Source organism: Caretta caretta, chromosome 12, assembly GCF_965140235.1.
Source record: "Caretta caretta isolate rCarCar2 chromosome 12, rCarCar1.hap1, whole genome shotgun sequence".
NCBI classification, from domain to species: domain Eukaryota; kingdom Metazoa; phylum Chordata; order Testudines; family Cheloniidae; genus Caretta; species Caretta caretta.
In genome coordinates, this window is record NC_134217.1 from 5005022 (window position 1) to 5024940 (window position 19919).

General features: G+C 48.7%; 2 protein-coding genes and 1 long non-coding RNA gene across 7 annotated transcripts in view; 2 read left to right on the forward strand and 1 right to left on the reverse strand.

Annotated features, from left to right (window-relative positions):
- NUTF2 (nuclear transport factor 2) overlaps positions 1–6057 on the forward strand; it is a 51865-nt gene extending 45808 nt beyond the window's left edge. For all 5 annotated transcript variants that reach the window (XM_048817168.2, XM_048817170.2, XM_048817167.1 and 2 more), the window contains one exon: positions 5523–6057. In XM_048817168.2, coding sequence (XP_048673125.1) covers positions 5523–5636 — 114 coding nt within the window. In that variant the 3' untranslated portion in view covers positions 5637–6057. The remainder of the gene's footprint in view (positions 1–5522) is intronic.
- LOC125620905 (uncharacterized) lies at positions 4069–13427 on the reverse strand. Its single transcript, XR_007352350.2, has 3 exons — positions 13323–13427; positions 10864–11608; positions 4069–4859 (listed from the first exon to the last, which is right to left on the reverse strand). It is a non-coding gene; the product is annotated as an uncharacterized LOC125620905 (long non-coding RNA).
- A 38-nt stretch (positions 13428–13465) lies between these two features.
- EDC4 (enhancer of mRNA decapping 4) overlaps positions 13466–19919 on the forward strand; it is a 59083-nt gene continuing 52629 nt past the window's right edge. The window contains exons 1-2 of the mRNA XM_075118282.1: positions 13466–13621; positions 19410–19566. Of these exons, the coding sequence (XP_074974383.1) occupies positions 13546–13621; positions 19410–19566 (233 nt within the window). The 5' untranslated portion in view covers positions 13466–13545. The remainder of the gene's footprint in view (positions 13622–19409; positions 19567–19919) is intronic.

Genomic DNA, 19919 nt, shown 5'->3' on the forward strand with positions numbered 1-19919 from the left:
TATTTTGTCATTACTTTACACATCTGGAATTAGTGTGGGAAGGATAAACTAAATTCTCCCATGTATCCTAATTTTGTTCCCATCACTTCTTGCTGCTTCTCCCTTCCCTGAAGGCCTCCACTGCTGTTGAGCATTTGTTCAGACAGAAAGAGGAGACTGCATTTGAGGCCTATAGGTTCTACCTGCATCAGCCAAATCCAGCAATGACTATGGCACTCTGTGTTTTTGGAACTTCTGTCTAGTTATGTGTGTGTGTGTTTTTTCCTCCTGCTCAGGCAGACGATGACCAAGTTCTAGGTTTCCACCAAACCTTTTTGTTGAAAAGTTTTCAAGGTGCTTGGGTGTGCACCAATGAAGTCTTCAGGCTAGCCCTCCACAACATTTAACCTCTGCCCTCTCTCCGTCTCTGGTGGTCTTCACCCTCCTTCCTGAGTAAGGCATGCTTTCTGCTTGCTCTTACACCTTGATTGATCTTGTAGTGTCTGAGTAGCATGGCTGTTGCTTGTGCATTTTCAAAGCAATATGGCAAATCTTTGGATCTCCAAATGCTCCTTTATGGGGTGTGGTTTTGGAAGTGATTACTACAGAATTAATTCAGAATAACTAATTCTGTATGTAAAGTGTCCAATAGTGTGTTTGATTTGAAAAGTGAAATATGCAGCTTGTATCACTTGAGAAACTTGGATGTTTGTGCTGCATGGTGAACACTTAGAGCATTGTTTGAAACTTGCCAGATAAGACCTGATGAAAATCTGAAAGAACCTGTGACATTAAGGTTATGTCCACACTAGCATTTTTGTCGGTAGAACTTTTGTCAGTCAGGGGTGTGAAAAAACACAACCCTGACCGACATAAGCTTCACTGACAGTGCTGTCCACACCAGCAATTTTATGTCAGCGGGAGATGTTCTCCCGCCGACATAGCTATGGCCTCTCATTGGGGGTGGTTGAATTATGCCAATGGCAGAGCTCCCTTCCCCTTGCATAGAGCAGCTACACAGGAGACGTTACGAAGGTGCAGCTGCAGCAGTACAGCTGTGCCATTGTAAGGTCAGTAGTGTAGACGTAGCTTAATTCTTTGCCTTGAGATCAGAGGTACGTTCCAGAACAGTAATTGGGTCTCAGAGCTAAGCTGGAAAATAGGCATGGTGGCCAAAACCAAAGATAAATGTCTGTCTGCATACAAGAAGTAATAAAAAGCAAAAGGGATGAAGTGGAATGCCTGGCAGTGGAAGAGGAGCCTGACCTGAAAGGCATTACTGAAAAGTGGTTGGTTTCCAAAAATCAGTGAGATACTGTGATACCTAGTAACCAGCTAAAAAGGAAGGGCTGATTTAGTCTGCAGTGCTGGTGGGAGTAGTACTGTACCTTGAGAGTCCCTGGAACATATGCAGAGGTGGTGGGAGTAGAACTGTACCTAAAGAGACTCCCTAAAACATGTTTCAGAGTAGCAGCCGTGTTAGTCTGTATCCGCAAAAAGAACAGGGGTACTTGTGGCACCTTAGAGACTAACCAATTTATTTGAGCATAAGCTTTCGTGAGCTACAGCATCCAGTGAAGTGGGCTGTAGCTCACGAAAGCTCATGCTCAAATAAATTGGTTAGTCTCTAAGGTGCCACAAGTCCTCCTTTTCTTTTTCCCTAAAACATGAGACAGAATTTGAGTGAAGAGGCCCATTCAGTCAAGTCTGCAGAGATGCAAATGCCAAGTTATACAAATACGCTAGTAGAGTTGTGTACTAATGGCCTCTGGGTCAGGAAAAAATACTGTGTACAATGTGGAGGTAACAAAAATCAAATAAAGCAGTAATAATGGGTGACTTCATTCTGTAAACTGGTCAAAAAGATAATAGAATGTTAGGAACTATTAGGAAAGGGAGAAGATAATAAGACAGAAAATATCATACCACCATATAAATCCATGGTACACTGACACCTGGAATACTGCATGTATTTCTGGTCGCCCCATCTCAAAAAAGATATATTAGAAATGGAAAAGGTACAGAGAAGGACAACAGAAATGATTAAGGGGATGGAACAGTTTCCATATGAGGAGATTAAAAAGACTGGGACCAGTCAGCTTGGAAAAGAGACACCTAAAATCATGAAAGGTGCGGAGAAAGCGAATAAAAAAGTGTTATTTACCCCTTCACATAACATATGAACCAGGGTCTCCTAATGAAATTAATAGGCAGCAGATTTAAAACAAACAAAATGAACACACAACACACAGTCAACCTGGGGATATTGTGAAGGCCAAAACTATGACTGGATTCAAAAAAGAATTAGATACGTTCATGGAGGATAGGTCTATCAATGGCTATTAGCCAAGATGGTCAGTGATGCAGCCCCATGTTCTGGGTGTCTCTAGGCTCTGACTGCCAGATACGGGACTGGACGACAGGATGGCTCACTTGATGATTTTCCTGTTCATTCACTTTGAAGCATGTGATACTCACCATTGTTGGAAGACGGGATACTGGGGTAGATGGACCATTGGTCTGACCCATATGGCCGTTCCTATGGTCAGTCTGGTCAGCAAAGGGTTAAAGAAGCAGTTTAAATTTTTTGAAACTGCTAGCTCTGAAAGAGTTGATCAGAGCGCTAGTTGAGCCATTAAATAACCGTGACTGCAGTGTAGCTATGCTCAACATCCTCAAAGAAGAAAGTTCCCCAAAATCCAGCATAGTGACACTTCCCTTTGGAAAGGGGAATCACAAAAAGAAACTAGTCCAACCCTGCTGTTAAAATCCATAGCTTAGCATGCAGGTGGCATGCAGCCAATAATAAAGGCACAAGGGAAGCAGGAAGGCAAGCAAAAGGGTGTGCTTAAATGGCTGTTGATGGCTTTGGTAGGAAGGGATCCCAGCTAAATGGTATCCATTCAGGAAATGGAAACCCAGCCCAAATTAAGCCAATAAACAAGCTCTTATCAGTGATGGAATTTACCTCTTACTGTGTAATCACTTAGCTTCATTCATAGCCCTTTGTGAGGTTCTCTGCCAAAGAGGTAGGGAACCTCAAAGGACTTTGGAAGGCATGCATTTTAAGCTGTGAAAGAAATATTCCTCTACCTACTGAACGAACAAATCTGTGGAAGTCTTTGCCACAAAATATCAAGCACTAGCAAGAGTTTAGGATTCATAAAAGGCATAGATATTTGAATGAATTATGAGAAAAATCCATAGTTATATTTGATAGGTTAAATCTAGGAGTGATATAAATCCTCATGTTTTAGGGCATAAACCAATCTCTAAATGAGGTGAGACGCTTCCTAGAAGGGCAGATTATTCCATTATTGTAGCTGCTAGCATTTTCCTCTGCAACATCTGGTGTTGGCCATTGTCAGAGGCAGAGTAATGGGACTAGCTCGGGGTGGGCAAACTTTTTGGCGGGAGAGCCACATTGGGTTTGTAAAACTATATGGAGGGCGGCTGGGTAGGGAAGGCTGTGCCTCCCCAAACAGCCTGGCCCCCTCCCCCTATCGGACCCCTCCCACTTCCCGCCCCCTGACTGCCCCCCTCAGAACCTCCGACCCCATCTGACCCCCCCTACTCCTTGTCCCCTGACCACCCCCTCCTGGGACCCCCCACCCCTGACAGGCCCCCTGGGACTCCCATGCCCTATCCAACCCCCCCTTTTCCCCATCCCCTGATGCCTCCACCCCATCCAACACCCCCCCCCCCCCCCGCTCCCTGTCCCCTGACTGATGCCCCGGGACCCCCCGCCCCCTTACCATGCCGGAGCTAGCCACACCGCTGCGCTGCCCAGCAAGAGCGGTGGGCCAGATCACTAGTGGCGCGGAACGCTCAGGCTGCAGGGGATGGGGGACACTGGGGGAGGAGCTCAGGGGCTGGGCAGGACAGGACGGTCCTTTGGGCTGGATGTGGCCCGCGGGCCATAGATTGCCCACCTCTGGACTAGCTGGACCTAATCTGGTTTGGCAGTCTCTGTTCACACTGTGCTGATGCCATGAAGTCTCTATTCAGAACTTCAGAGCTACTACAGTTCTATTCCCACTGGAATTCCCTTTAGATTTACTTACTTATTGATGCTCAGAAAGAGGAGAATAGAAAATACTTGATTTAATATTGAGTTGCAGACCTGCCAAAGCAATTTAATCTGACACTCTTGATCCATGGCTATTGGTTAGGGAAGATGCAAGCTCTTATAACTTGAAGAATGGAGCAGTGGTGTCAACTTTTGTTTGTGGCAGCTCTAAAATATATCTATAAACTTTTGGGAAAGAGATGAGAATCACTCATACGAGGCCACAGTATGTTCCATTTCCTATGAGATGGGAATCCATTCTTAGGGAACCATTTGGCCTCTCTGGTTAAAGCTGTATTAAGTCACTTTCTGGAGAGCACTTGCATGTTTCTGTTCCAAAGAGATCTCATACTAACAAACACATATTTCTTAAAGCATGTGGTATGGGCTTTGAGTTGGAGAGTCTAGATTGGTTCTTCACTTGGTCCTGGGGTGGGTCTTGAGTCACCTTGAAGTAACCCCTCCACCTGGTCAGGAGCAGTGCTGCTGAAGACAGCTGTACGAGACTGCAAGACGTAACCAAAGTTCTTGAGGTTGTGGTGGGCAGAGCATTGTGTGTGTAGGCTGAGCATAGTGCCATCCAAACTAACAGTTTCAGTTACTCATTATTTATAATCTGGCATTAAATACCCCAAATCTGGGTTTTCCAACATTTTAGTGTAAACCACATCTTATAGAGATCCTCATGGACACTTAACATCTCATTCGTTATCCCAGGACATCCCATGGCAACCACAGCAATCGTTTACATGGAAAAGTAACATTATGATGGTAACTCACATATTTAGCTTTTCTTAATGCAGACTACCACCTGGAAACAAAGAGAAGAGTTAGTAACACGTAACCAGTCAGCTCCGCATGGTCCACCCTCTGGAACCTTCTCCTTAAACCATCATGGTGCTACATCCTTAGGCCAAGTTACTGCTGCTGACTTCCATGGAAACTCCCTTCTGAAGCCAGTCCCCACCACGGCAGTTACATCACAAACTAACTTCTTACTAGACTGTGGTTTATTTTAACATAATGCACTACTTCATTGACTTTCATATGACTTTTTTACACTTAACCAAATCACTATTTCAGTTTGTTGCTGGGCTGTTCTTTTGGGGCCAGAATAAGGAGTACTGCTGAAACCACCAGTTTGTGTGAGTGCAGTTGCATCTTTATCTGTAGGAGGCAAGTGCTGCTGTAACAATAATAAATCTATGCTAAATCTCCAGTGGCTTTAGAGAAACTCTGGGTTTAGGTAAGCTGCACTGAGGAAATCCTACATCACTGAATTAAAAATATGGTGTGAACATCTAAGAGGAGAAATCCCTGGCTATCTTAAAGCTGAATGGTATTGTTGGGAGGTGTAAGGTACATTGTAGAGCATGACATCACCGTTGGCATCAGCTGCTGAATCTTGTGTTTTGAATATATTTGGCAAAGTGAAGAGCTTTTTAAAATCTTTTTTTCCCTCCCCTCTCCATAGGCTGACGAAGATCCTATCATAGGATTCCACCAGATATTTATATTAAAGAACATCAATGATGCCTGGGTTTGCACCAATGACATGTTCAGGCTAGCACTGCACAACTACGGCTGAGCTGGTACCCCCAAGGCACCTGTGCTTTCTCTTTCTCCTCTCCTTTACTGATATATTCACACTCACGGAACATTCCAAATATCCTACACAAACCTGCAACACCGCAGTGAGCGAGCGAGCAAGATCCATGACCTGCCCTTCTGCCAAGTTTACGTTGTCACTAGATGAGTTTCTTGTGCATGATGTTTGGAAGTTAGACTTAGCTGCATTTGACAAGAGAAATGTGTGTTGTACCAGCATGCCTTGGAAAGAATCCATAATGCAAAAGGTTGTCTCTTTATGTACTGACCAGTTGCTCTAGTAACCCAAAGAAATGAAAGGAAAGAACAGCGGCCTGTACAGCCCAGATACTGATTTGTTCAGATGTCTCAATGCTACATTATACAATAATAAAACCATGAGATTTTCTTAACAGTTTAAATTGTTTTAATGACTTGGATGTTGAGTGCATAACCATAAAGTCTTTAGTCAGTTCTTTGGACTTCTGTGTCTACCTGGCTGTCTACACTTACAAACCTGAAAATCCACCTGACCCTTTAGTTCTAACTGTACACTTGCATCACGTCTCTTGCAGCTGAACATCAATCCTAATATGCCGTGGCCACAGATCTCTTCCTCTCTCCCGCCCCCCCCCCCCCCCCCCACTTCAGCAGCCAGAGGTGGAGGCTTGTGGTTCATATTTTCATGTGCCCTGTAAAGTCAGACTTCAGTTGTTTAAGCTTTTTTTTAGTCTTTATTTTATGCAGAACAGACAGAAGGTAATGCACAAAGTTGACAATCATGGCAATATGTATTAGTTACGTGTCTTGTCATAACACTCGTTATGGTGTCAATCATCGCTAAGTCCTTCCAGCTAAATATGCCAACTGTATTTCCTCTGTGTTCTACCGCTCTGGGTAATGTAGCCTCCAGCTTTCTGAATTGCCAATAGAACTTTGTTTTTTTGCATGTCTCCCTCTTCTCAAAATTGCATTTAATGCCAATGTCCTATCCAAATTCCCACTCTAAGTAACTACATTCAGCCTCTGAACTTCCCCTGTGGTTTGAATTGGGTATGCATTCAAACTCTGTTCTAAACCGGTATATAGTGTTCTTGTTGATAGGCAGTCAGCTGCCGCATGCCACCCCAGAGGGGGCAGCATTTCATTGGTGAAGGGATTCCTATATTTGAGTATTTCTAGATTTTTTTTCATAGTAAAAGATGCCACATTAACTAGATTGCATCATTCACGTCACTTACGGCTGACTAACCTGATGGGTCCAGATTTTCAAAAGTGCACAGAACTCAGCTGCTCTTATTGTGACACTTATGGCCAGGTTTCCAAGAGAGCTCAGTACACAGTGTGCTCGGCTCTCTTGAAAATCTGGTCATGTATTTTGGTCCCTAAATGGGAGCTGAGCTCTCCTGAAAACAGGCTTTGGGCTCTCTCGTTGATGTGCTAACCACACTGTCCTTGTTCCACTCTAACTTGCTGTTCACCTCAATTTTAAATGGGCAACAAGGAATAGAAGTAGCAGACTGTTAATTTCCTATTACTGCTTCTCTGCTCTAGAAATAGTATCACAATGTTCTATTAATCCCATAATAGAAGGATTAGTCCTTAGCAGAAAAACCCTTATATACAAAAGGGCCATTCTTCATGGTCTGGGGCTATTGTTTTTTTGATCTCAAGATAGGAAACCCTCCCCTCTGCTATTAGACCTTAGACCCATCTTCTTCCAGTCTGTTCTCGAATTAGAGAGAGGAGGCTGGCTCAAATAGAGTTGACTCTCTAATCGAATCTTTCTTCAGAGTAGCAGCCGTGTTAGTCTGTATTCGCAAAAAGAAAAGGAGTACTTGTGGCACCTTAGAGACTAACCAATTTATTTGAGCATGAGTTTTCGTGAGCTACAGCTCACTTCATTGGATGCATGCAGTGGAAAATACAGTAGGGGGATTTTATATACACATGAGAACATGAAACAATGGTTGTTGCCATATACATTGTAACGAGAGTGATCAGGTAAGATCTGTTATGCAGAAAGATCCTGCCCACTAAACCCAGAGACCCCTTAGCATCCAACTCTATAACTTGCTCTTGCAAGAGAGCTACTTAATTACTAGGCTAAAGGAGTGATGCTTCCTATCAATCTTAGTCTGACCATTATTTCACATGCTCCCCTCTTACGCTTTACAAACCTGAAATTCAGAGAACGGTGCAATCAGCTGCCCCAGAAGGTTTCTTGCCTGCTTAACTTCTTGCATTGCAGTAAGTTTCTTCCCCTTGGTAGTTCGGCCCTGGCTCCCTATCTAGAGAAGACAAGTGCCAGTTCTACTTCCTGCAGAAGCCAGTGCTACATAAAGTGCTTCTGGGAGGCTGCAGCTCGTTCGCTGAGCCAGGGTAAGGGGAGAGACACTTGCTCTCTTAGTTACGGCTTCCGCTCAAGGACTGCTTTAAAGAAGCCATTTATTCCAACGTAAACCGTTGCTCTTGCACTGCTGCCCATATCTCACTGCAAGTGTTGGAGTGAATTCTGAAATAGCCACCTACAAATGTAGGGGGGCTGCCTGGAGGGAGGAGGAGAAGGGATGTTCTTGCCCCTCTTAACTACTCTAGGTGGGGAGAATGATGCGTTCTATAAATCCAGGATTCTCATTCCAAAAAGCCTGTCTTGTCCTGGCCACCCTGGATGAAACTTTTGGGATTCTCTCATGGTACCATGCTTAGCTGGAAGGTCATGCTGGCCTTAATATTAGCAGTGTTAATAGCCATATTAAAAAGATGCCTTAAGAAAATTCCCCAAATGTGATTATTGCAGACAACCTATCTAGTCCTTATGGAACATCACATGTTGACTAGAAGGTGGGGAAAGGAAAAGCATATTCCTTGTCCCTAAGAAGGGAATGACTGGCTTCTGTTCACACTGAATAACTTGGAACCTTCCCCTTGGTGGCACATGTGTACTGCAGTTATAGCTGCCTTGGACGGCTATCTAGAATTGTCTTGGCTGAAGAAAATGGGTTCTAACCCTAACTCAAATTGGAGGGGAAGAATTTCTAAGCTAATCTGCACCATAGACTTTAAACATCCGCAGCTGTGTGCAATACGCAGTGTTGGGTGTTTGACCACCTAGCTCTGTACTCTGTATTAGCTATTATGCCAGAGCTGCTCTCTTGTGAATAGACTGGAAGACCATTGCGCTACTTGCTACAGAAATAGGGTGACCTCTTGATGCTCTAACATTGCTCCAGATGTGACCCTCCTTGGAATACCTCTGGGTCATGAGTTCTCTGTCCACTAGCTGTAAACATGAAAATGTGCCACCAGCAGTTATCTGGCTTATCAGAAGAAAATGGAAAAAACCTGATGCAGTCATTGAATGATACAGAGCTTACACAATGTTTTGTGATGGGAAATCTATGTGCTTACAGAGGAAAACAGGTCTTTAAAATTGTAGGTCTATGTACAGCAATAGCCTTGTGGGTCAATTTAAGTCAAGTGAACAGGTGTGTGGAGTAAGACTATACATTCAGTATATGCTCTACTGTATGATGATGGCTTGTTATGATTGTACCTGTGACCAATGTGTTAATCAATAAAGGTTTTCTTCAACAAAGGTTGCTTGCTTGGGCTCAAGCCAAGAAACCAGAGATTAGATTATGGCTGGGTCCTAACACTGGAAAAACTAGACTGGGGAAGAGCCGAGAACAGCTCAGCTCTACTGCAGTATTCCTGCCATTGGGTGTGAAATATCTCAACCTACCACCTCAGCTGCTAGAGGGAATGCAGACCTCGCTGCTCAAACTAGTGCACTGCTGGTAAGATGAGTTTATTGGGTTATGGTGCTTTGCCTACTCTTAAGAGAAATTTAGACTCCTCATCATGATGACAACTTACAGGCTGAAGTTCTTGTTACCAAAGATCTTGGATCTCCCTAACTGCGTTAGATGTGACTTCTCCTCCTGAATCCTATTTGCAGTGACAGGCAGCTGCTTTCGGACTGCATTGTCTGTGTGAGCTTCCTCTAAAGGACACTGCTTTGTTATTTCTCACATCTACCAGTTTTCACATGCCACCTTAATAGCGATGGGTTTTATGATTGGGGAGGGGGTCCTGTTAATCTGTGCTCATTTAACAGTTGTTCAGCCACAGACTCACGTTATCCAATCTCCTGTTGGTCCCAAAAGAGTGAGTAGAATTGAGGCTGCCTTCAGTGTGACTCTGCAGCCTAGGTGCAATGCCATAACCTTGGGTGTGGCTATAAACTTGCTTTAGGATGAAGGCTGCTGTCTGGTCCCATCATGGACAGGGAAAGGGAGCTTACTTGGGAAAGCACGAAGCTGTGCTCTGCTTTGTTTGGCTGACAGGAACCCCAAACTGACCTCCTGTGAAGGATTTATTTGACTTTGACCCAAGGAAAGCTTTTCACTCCTTTGTCTAAAGATACTGTATGTGGGCTAAACACAGTGTCTCTGGCAATGGACATATCCAAGGGAAAGACTGAAGTAACATGATTCGCCGCAACATTTTTTCTTTTAAAAAAAGAAGCTCAAACCTCTCTCAACTTGTGAAGCAGTCTGTCCCCCGATAACATTTCACCTCACCATGTCTCCTTATTTGTACTGACCTGCGCCACAATACTTGTTTGTGGTTGTATATCCATCCTTTACCTCCTCCACCCTCAGACTGCTGCACTGTTGTTGTTGAACATGGGCCCTGAGAAGCTCAGTTTAAATAAAAAGAAAAGGAGTACTTGTGGCACCTTAGAGACTAACCAATTTATTTGAGCATGAGCTTTCGTGAGCTACAGCTCACTTCATCAGATGTTTACCGTGGTCAGATGTTTACCGTGGAAACTGCAGCAGACTTTATATACACACAGAGAATATGAAACAATACCTCCTCCCACCCCACTGACAGTGGGGTGGGAGGAGGTATTGTTTCATATTCTCTGTGTGTATATAAAGTCTGCTGCAGTTTCCACGGTAAACATCTGATGAAGTGAGCTGTAGCTCACGAAAGCTCATGCTCAAATAAATTGGTTAGTCTCTAAGGTGCCACAAGTACTCCTTTTCTTTTTGCGAATACAGACTAACACGGCTGTTCCTCTGAAACCTGTCAGTTTAAATAGAATGCTTTCCCTCCTCCCAGAGCAAATCAGACCCCTCCAAGCCAGGCTGTAGTCATGAATTTCAGGCTCATTGTCTTTCTTAGCCTGATCTCCTGTCAAAATGCAGAGCACTTACCTAGGAATCCTTGATCCAAACCAGAAGCAGTAAGTGAAGACTTGCACCACTGTTGCCTTCCCTCTTCTCTATAGCAGTTGCCCAGTTGGAAAGAGATTGGAATGATGCATATAGCTGAGACCACTACGTTCCTTGCTAGCCCAGTTCAAGGAGCATTGGGCCTGTTTGGGTCTGAAAGTAGCTTTTGTATTAGCTAGGGCCAGGCACCCGAGCTTTAGTGTGAGGGGGAGATAAATGTTTATGCTTGTGAATGGAAAGGATCTAAAAGTGGTGGAAGGTGTTCAAGGCAGAGGATCCACTGCTTCTGTTTAACTGGGAGGGGGCAGTCCATTATGGCAAGAGGAAAAGATGGTTTCAGGGCCATGTCATCCTGCTCTCTTTGCTTTTCTTTGAGAAAATAGTCCTAGTCTGTTTCCTTCCATTCCCAGGGCAGAAGGAGTCTCCTAGTGCCTTTCCGGCCCCCAAACAGAGCAGGCAGTGGAGAGCCCCAGGGCTCACACCTGCCACAGGAAGACAGGAGCTGAGACAGTCCTTGTCCTTGAAGCTGCTTCAGGAGCTCTCTAACAGGATTCACCCTGTGCCCCCTGGGTGCATCTCTTAGCCTACAGCACACCTGCTCCCGTTCCCCAGGGATCATCAATCTGCCTTGGATCTTGGGGCTGTGGAGGTCCTATTTGGAAGAGGCAGTGGAATATGCCCAACCACAAGCAGAAGGCTTTCCTTTCAGAGCAATGGCTTGGTTTGCCTAGATTAGGAAGAGAGGACAAGGTTAGGTTGGGGCTAACTAACACGTGTTAGGTAGTCTTTCCTTTTTCTTAGTAAAGCTGCAGATTAATACTTTTTACCTTGACATAGTTGGGTCAAGGTAGAAAACATGGTGGCTAGCCCCAAGACCTCTCTCTTTAGTTCAGACAAATTCTATAGGTATGTCTACACTGCAATAAAAGATGTGTGGCTAGCCCAGGACAGCAGACTTGGGCTCACAGGGCTCGTCATGCAGGGCTAGAACATTGCAGTGTAGACATTTGGGCTTGGACTGAAGCTTGGCCTCTGAGTCCTCAGGAGGCGGGGAGAGTGTCAGAGTGCAGGCTCCATCCTGCACGGGAGTGTCTATGCTGCAGTTTTATGGCCCTGCAGCCTGAGTCAGCTGCCCTAGGTCCCTCTGTGCCTTCGATGCACGGGTGACCCCTCAGAAGCAAGGAAATGACACCAACTTTCTCTTTGAGGTGGTAGCAGAATCTCCACAGGGCGCTCAGGTGCTGCCTCTGCTGGTCCATAGGACCCTTGGCCTTGATGGGGCAGAGGCAATTCAGACAATACCCCCTGCCCCGTAACAATAGCCCCCGACCCACCCCGTTTAACAATGCCCCCTCCCCATTAACAATGCCCCCCCCGACCCACCCCGTCTAACAATGCCCCCTCCCCCCCGTAACAACGGCCCCCCAACCCTCCCCCCGTAACAACGGCCCCCGACCCACCCCGTCTAACAATGCCCCCTCCCCCGTAACAACGGCCCCCCCCAACCCACCCCGTCTAACAATGCCCCCTGCCCTGTAACAATGGCCCCCGACCCACCCCGTCTAACAATGCCCCCTCCCCCCCGTAACAACAGCCCCCCGACCCACCCCGTCTAACAATGCCCCCTGCCCTGTAACAATGGCCCCCGACCCACCCCGTCTAACAATGCCCCCTCCCCCCCGTAACAACGGCCCCCCAACCCACCCCGCCTAACAATGCCCCCTCCCCCTGTAACAACGGCCCCCCGACCCACCCCGTCTAACAATGCCCCCTGCCCTGTAACAATGGCCCCCGACCCACCCGTCTAACAATGCCCGCTCCCCCCGTAACAACGGCCCCCGACCCACCCCACCTAACAATGCCCCCTCCCCCCGTAACAACGGCCCCCGACCCACCCCGTCTAACAATGCCCCCTGCCCTGTAACAACGGCCCCCCGACCCACCCCGCCTAACAATGCCCCCTCCCCCCGTAACAACGGCCCCCCCAACCCACCCCGTCTAACAATGCCCCCTCCCCCCCGTAACAACGGCCCCCCAACCCACCCCGTCTAACAATGCCCCCTCCCCCCCCGTAACAACGGCCCCCCAACCCACCCCGCCTAACAATGCCCCCTCCCCCTGTAACAACGGCCCCCCCAACCCACCCCGTCTAACAATGCCCCCTCCCCCTGTAACAACGGCCCCCCGACCCACCCCGCCTAACAATGCCCCCTCCCCCCGTAACAACGGCCCCCCCAACCCACCCCGTCTAACAATGCCCCCTCCCCCCGTAACAACGGCCCCCCCAACCCACCCCGTCTAACAATGCCCCCTCCCCCCGTAACAACGGCCCCCCCCGACCCACCCGTCTAACAATGCCCCCTCCCCCCGTAACAACGGCCCCCGACCCACCCGTCTAACAATGCCCCCTGCCCCCCAACGATACCTACTGACAGACATACATCACGCTCCGGCCGCCGGTCAGGGGGTCTCCAGACAGTGGGGGCCAGGCCAGGCCAGGCCAGGGGAGGGGAGGGGAGGGAGAATCTCACCCACCGCCTCTGGTTCGGTCGGAACGTGCCTGACCAGGGCTGGTTTCCGGGGGCCGCGGTGGCGAACGGACCGGAAGCGGAAGTGGAGTCGGCGGGTCTGACCGGAGCTGGGAGCGTAGCGGGAAGCGGGCCCATGGCCTCTGCCAGCATCGACATCGAGGACGCGACCCAGCACCTGAGGGACATCCTCAAGCTGGACCGGCCGGCGGGTGAGGGCCCCGAGACTGTCCCGCCCGTGCCCGGCTGTCCTCGCCGGGGGCGCCCCTCCCCGCCCGCCTGTGTCCGTCGGGGCGCGCGCCCCCCCTCCCCCCCCGCCCGCTTGTGTCCGTCGGGGCGCGCGCCCCCCCCTCCCCGCCCGCCTGTGTCCGTCGGGGCGCGCGCCCCCCCCCTCCCCTCCCCGCCCGCTTGTGTCCCTCGGGGCGCGCGCCCCCCCCCTCCCCTCCCCGCCCCGCCCGCTTGTGTCCGTCGGGGCGCGCGCCCCCCCCCTCCCCGCCCCTCCCCGCCCGCTTGTGTCCGTCGGGGCCCCCTCCCCGCCTGCTTGTGTCCGTCGGGGCGCGCGCCCCTCCTCTCCCCTCCCCGCCCGCTTGTGTCCGTCGGGGCGCGCGCCCCCCCCCTCCCCTCCGCGCCCCGCCCGCTTGTGTCCGTCGGGGCGCGCGCCCCCCCCTCCCCTCCGCGCCCCGCCCCGCCCGCTTGTGTCCGTCGGGGCGCGCGCCCCCCCCCGCCCGCTGGGGGCACGCTGTGGATCCTTCCTTTCTGCTCCTCTTCCTCCAGCCCCCTGAGCTGTGCCCGTGGCGCTGGTCTCTGCTCCTCCAGCCGTGGCGCTGTGGTGGGCTACAAGGTGCGGGAGTCCCTCTGCGGCGATCCCGGGCCAGGAGCCGCCGGGTGGCAGGGTGGAGCCGGGCTGCTGCAGGGGCCAGGCTAGGCCGGGCAGCTCTCCCCTCTTGGGGAAACGGCAGCGCCGGCGGAAGAGGAGCCGGATGGAAATGTAGTTTCTCTGCCCCCCACCCCCAGTTTTCTTGTTACCGCTGCTCCCCTAATCTCACATGCTTGTTCCTCGTGAGGGGGAGACGTTAGATCTTTTTCTTCCCCTGTCAGTTCGGCCATGTCACCCCCTTTCTGAGTGCTCCACTGGCTTCCCCTTTTTCATTACATCAGACATCAGCTGCTTGTCTTCACTCTTAAGGCCCTTCACAGTCAATCCCCACCCTACCTGTCCTCTCTCAGTCAGTATCAGGCTGTCAGTGCTCACCTCGGACACCCCTGAGGCCAGTCTCCATTGTGCATGTGTTAAATTTTCAAACACCTTCATGCTTTTTCCCATGCAGCCCCTCATCCGTAAGAGGAGCTTCCTGTAAACATCCATAGAGCTACCTCGTTATCCTCCTTCAGATTCCTCCTTAACTCTTCTTAGCCATGAGGGCTACAGAGAACTTCGCAATGGCTAAACTGCTGATGTACTAAAAACATTGCTTCTCATGCTGACCAATATTGTCTCAAGTATTGTATCACCTGTTGTCTCTCATCTTATACTGCATTTGTAAGCTCCTCGGGGAAGGGGTTATCTTGTTGTTCTGTGCTTTGCACAGTTGGGTCCTGGTGGATGATGAAGGCTTCGAGATGCTGCAGTGATACAAATAATAAGATCCTAGTGATTAATAAGATCTTAAATGTAACTCTGCGACTGCCAGAGCACCAAAGCCCAAACGATTTCCAGCAGCACAGCTAAACTGTGCCAAAATGTTCTCTCACCATGTCGGAGCAGCCACACTGTATTCTGGGAAATGTCTCTGATGTGCCTTGGGTAGTACCTGGTGTCATGGCATAGAGGACAGGAGCACCCTTGGATTCCTGACCTGCACTGCTCCACTCCTGGGGTGGCCAAAGCATGGCCACAGAGTGCTCATTGCCCCCAACATACAGTGTGCCATCTTATCCATGCAGAAGCCAGGGTTTCTGTGGGCCTTGGCTCCATACCAACAATGAGGTTGCCTTCAGTCTGCCTGCCTTTGGCCCCTGGACTCCTGCTCATTTGACATGTGGGCCTTGGCTGCGTAAAGTGTGAGCATGTGTTGACACACTTGCTGTGTGTTGTGAGAGGCCCAGTGGAGTTGCCTTTGCAACAACTGATGTGCTCGCTGCAGAGCCCTGTCAGAGCTGAGCTCCTCGCGGGTCCCAGTGTGGCTCTTCAATAGCTGTGAAAAAGGCTTTGCATTGTGGAAGTGCAGATGCTGCCACCCACGGTAGTGACTCTGCATCCTGCTGGATTTCTTAACAGTTTGAAAGTTAAAATCTATGAGTGAAGCATCTCAAACACCTGGTTCAGCTTAATCCTACCAGCTCCTCAGCCTCTCCAGTTACATTCTCTCCTCATTCTCCTGTTGGGTATGTAAGTGAAGAGGGCTGGTTTGGCAAATGGTTGGTAACAGCTTCTGTTTTCAAATAGTCAGCTATCAGACCGGGCTTTCATGTGACTGTGACATCCAACTGCCTGAGAAATTCTAATCTCTGCATCTAATTCCAGTGCGGACAGTTGTATGAAGGTTGTAGTAGGCACATAACAGTGGTCTGAATGAATAGACAACCCTGCTGGACTCAGTCTCTGTACAACACTTCCATTTAGTGGTATAGACCTGACCGCTAGTGTCCCTGATGTGCAAAAGATTTAGATTGTCCACATAATCTGGAAATTGCTGCCTTCCTGATTTGTGTAGAGATGCTTCCTATTTCAGCTAGCCTGGTATGATCCAGAGTTTGCTTCTTAACCTCCATCCCTGGGCTGTAGGATCCTCTGCTGCTTCACTCTCCTACTGTCCTCTCTAGTGATATGGGTGCTGGAGCTCCATCTCTTTGCTGTAGTGAGAGGACAGGTGGAGGTTGTCTGGATGTGGAAGGGTGAGCAAGGGATTATAGAGGTTAGATTTAAAGTTGGCTTGAGCTTCTTAACTGAGGCCTTGTCTGCACTAAAGGGAAAAGTCAATCTAAGCTATGCAATTTGAGTTATGTGAATAGCATAACTCAAATCAACATAGCTTAGATCTACTTACCATGATGTCGATGGGAGACACTCTCCCATTGACTCCCGTTACTCTTCTCAATCAGGTGGAGTACAGGAGTTGACGGGAGAGTGATCAGCAGTCGACCTACGCTTGACTCTGTGGCGATCGATGCATCGACAAGCCCTGAGTACTTCCTAGCTTATTTGTTTTTCCTTTTCACCCTCAAAGGTTTTGCTGTTGCAATTGTTCAAGAGTTTTTCTTACCAGTCTGATAATTTGGTTGGATTAGTAACCTAAAGAAACTCTGCAATAGAGCTACCTTTAGAATGAATAACCTCCCATCTTCTGGAATGGGGAGTGTTATCCCTTCTGATCCAAAAGTAATCCTCTGCAGCTGTCTCCATAGACTGTTTTCTGTGAGGTGAGGTATCAGCGACTTTCAGTAGGCCAACACTGCTCCATCAGCGACTCAGATGTCACTCACTTCTGTAAATCCCCAGCTCAGCCACAGATGGTTGGGTGACTCCGGTAGCTGCCGCCTTGTCTTTGGGAATGTACCCCAAGAAAGCAGTGCTGTCTCTTCTCACCATCTCCTAGCCTAACTTGGTAGTGCTGGGAGTCTCTTGCCTCATGTGTGCCTTCTGCTGCTAAGGGTGCCAATGTGTTAATTAGTAGAGCCTTTGCTAGAGAGCTGGGCAGCATTCCTCTAAATCCTTATCCAAACCACTGCTGGCAAGAGGCAGCACACCAGCCCCATCACTCTGTTCAAATGAGGGACTTAATGTGACAGTCTATTTCATACAAACCATTGTTCCCTTGCGTGGGGCAGCAGGAACAGTCCTGTGTGAGGAGGTGAGTCTAACACCCAGCTTATGATCAGCTGCTTTCTTTTCTTTGCAGGCTGGTGGTGAATGTGCTTGTCTCGTGCTTTCTCCTTGAAGCCATGGGGAAGGACCGTAATAGTTCAGGATGACTCTTGTTCCTGTTGATATGGTTGCTAGAGTGACCCTGTTCCCCCCACATATGTTTGAGTGTAGTGCCCTTGCAATGCAGTTGGCTCAGGCGAGGAACGGGGTGCGAGGGACTAAATATGATCCTGAACTCTGATGTGCTGGAGTAGGTCATTGTGCCAGCCATCCATGGCCCCCATTGCTGTATGATGCTCTTTCTCTCTTTCCCCAGGATTGCATTTTTCTGGCATCAGCAGCAAAGGTACATGGGAACCTCCACTATCTCTGGGCATAGAAAGAGCAGAGAATTTACCTCCTTTATAGCATCTCTTGCCACAGCAGATCACAGCTCTGCTGCACCGAGCACTTTCATGCAGGGGCAACAAGGAAGGGCAGAGTGAAACCAGCTAGGATTGCATCAGTTTCATGTTGCTGCTGGGCAAGCCACAATAGATGCAGTCCTCACCCTATGGTAGGGAGTGCAGTGCATTCTGTGGTCTGGAGTCTTTGTGTAGAGGATGAATGTAGCTGCCATCTGCTCCTTGCAATGCTGATTAGCATGGCCCGTGATAATGCAGCCCTGCATGCCTGTTTCTGGGATGTTGAACGTGCAGTCTCTGATTTAGCTCCTCTTTTTACAGTAAAGCAGTCTTCTAAATAAACCTGGAGAATGAATTCTATTCACAATTACTTCTGCTGGCAGCAGCATTAACTGCATTCCCTGATGTATTAAAGCAATTAACCATCCTGTTGGTAACTGGAAAGTCTGTCTTGCTTTCTGAGGACCTGCTGTTTGTGGATGGAGTTATATTTGGGTTCATTATTTTTGCCAATAACAAAAGAGCATTAACCTATGGTTGTAGGAGCAGCCATTTCACAACAAGACCATTGCAGCAGTTGTTGCCAGGGCAACCATAAACCAGGTTTCAGTTTTCTGGTCCAGTGAAAATTTCACACAGCTGTAATAAAGAAAAGAAAGTTTTGCAGAGGCAAGTGACTGTCAAGTGGCAAGGCACAGTGCCAGGTGGTTTGGTGCTCGTTCATTTCCGCTTGGGATTGTTAACCCTTAGCCCTACCTACTTGAGTAACTTTGACATGGAAATGTATCCCTGACATTGCTGACCTTCTGAAGGCCTCCAGCAGGCCTGGTGACTGGCCATTACAAAGTGGCTAGGAGTTCCTCTGATTGAAAGGCAACATGTTGCAGGCCAGGCTTACAAAGTTGGGGCCATATGCATGCCTTGATTCAAAGCAGAGCTCCCGCTGATAACAGATGGAGGTTTGCACAAAGGGTCAGGATGCAGAACGATCCTTCTGTGCCTGGTAAACTCGGGAAATATCATAGGTACTTGGAGGCCAACTGCTATTTCTGCTGTTTGTGTTGGCAGTTGTACATGGGATTAGCTGATGTGGATGCAACAGCTGCAGTAGTTATCAGCACATACTAGGTATATGGTTGTGAATCCACATTATTTGATGATCTCTCTCTTAGTTTCATTAGGCTTCAGTCCCTAGCCAATTGAGATGAATGCGGTAGTTCACATCTGTTGTCTCAGGTTGCCTGCAGACTCAGGAATTTACCACCACATCAGTTACTTGGGTCATTTTTGGAAGGCTTCCTCTGTAGCCATAACAACTAGAGACCTACCTTTCAGTGTGACACTGGATGAATGGCTCGAGCTGGCTGCATTTGGCCCACAGGGCAGGTATTCGACAATAGCCCCGACCCACCCCATCTAACAATACCCCGTGCCCCATAACAGTACCCCCGACCCACCTGCTGTTGGGCATTCAGTAACTTGAGTTTGATGGATTTCTCGGTTGTGTCCATTGACTTCTCCTTTTTGTTTACTGAGAAGACTTATCCTGATGGGAGAAGAACTAAAGGACCTCTGCACAGGTGTGTGGCACATGTTCTCTCGGAACATGGCGTTCTCTCCTGCCCAGTCAGCATACCCCAGCTGGTAGGGCAGTGGCACCTGAGGTAGGGTATTTCACACTGTGCTGTGTCACTCCTGTGATTAAATATTGCGCGTGCTGTTTTCACTTAGGTTCAGTGAACGAAAACCAAAGGCCACCCAACTCGTACAACGGGGACTTGAATGGGCTGCTGGTGCCAGACCCCATTGCAGCTGGAGATGGAGCTCCCCTGGCTAAACCAATGCTCCGAACTGTCCCTCTGGGAACCCTGCAAGAGAAGCAAGTCATGTAAGTGTTCCCCAGGGAGAGTAGAGGCTGAGCACAGGGCATCGGTAAGGGGAAGCTCAATCTGATTTTGGCTCTGATGAGAGCGGGACAAACCCAGTTCTCAGCTGTGAAAATGAGGTTGAGGTTGTGAGCAATTCAGCAGCCGATCCTGTCTCTTCAGACGATCCGTGTCCATGTTTTTACTGGTCAGTGGGGAAAGGAAGAGTTCTGACGCTGAGTAATTCCGATGATAGGCCTTGAGCAGTAGGGCCTGCTGCATAGCAGGAGTGAGGAGCATGGGTGGAGCTGTGTGGGGGAAGGAGGAGCAGGGTGTGCTGCAGGTCAGTATTAAGGAGCATCAGCAGAGCACTGTG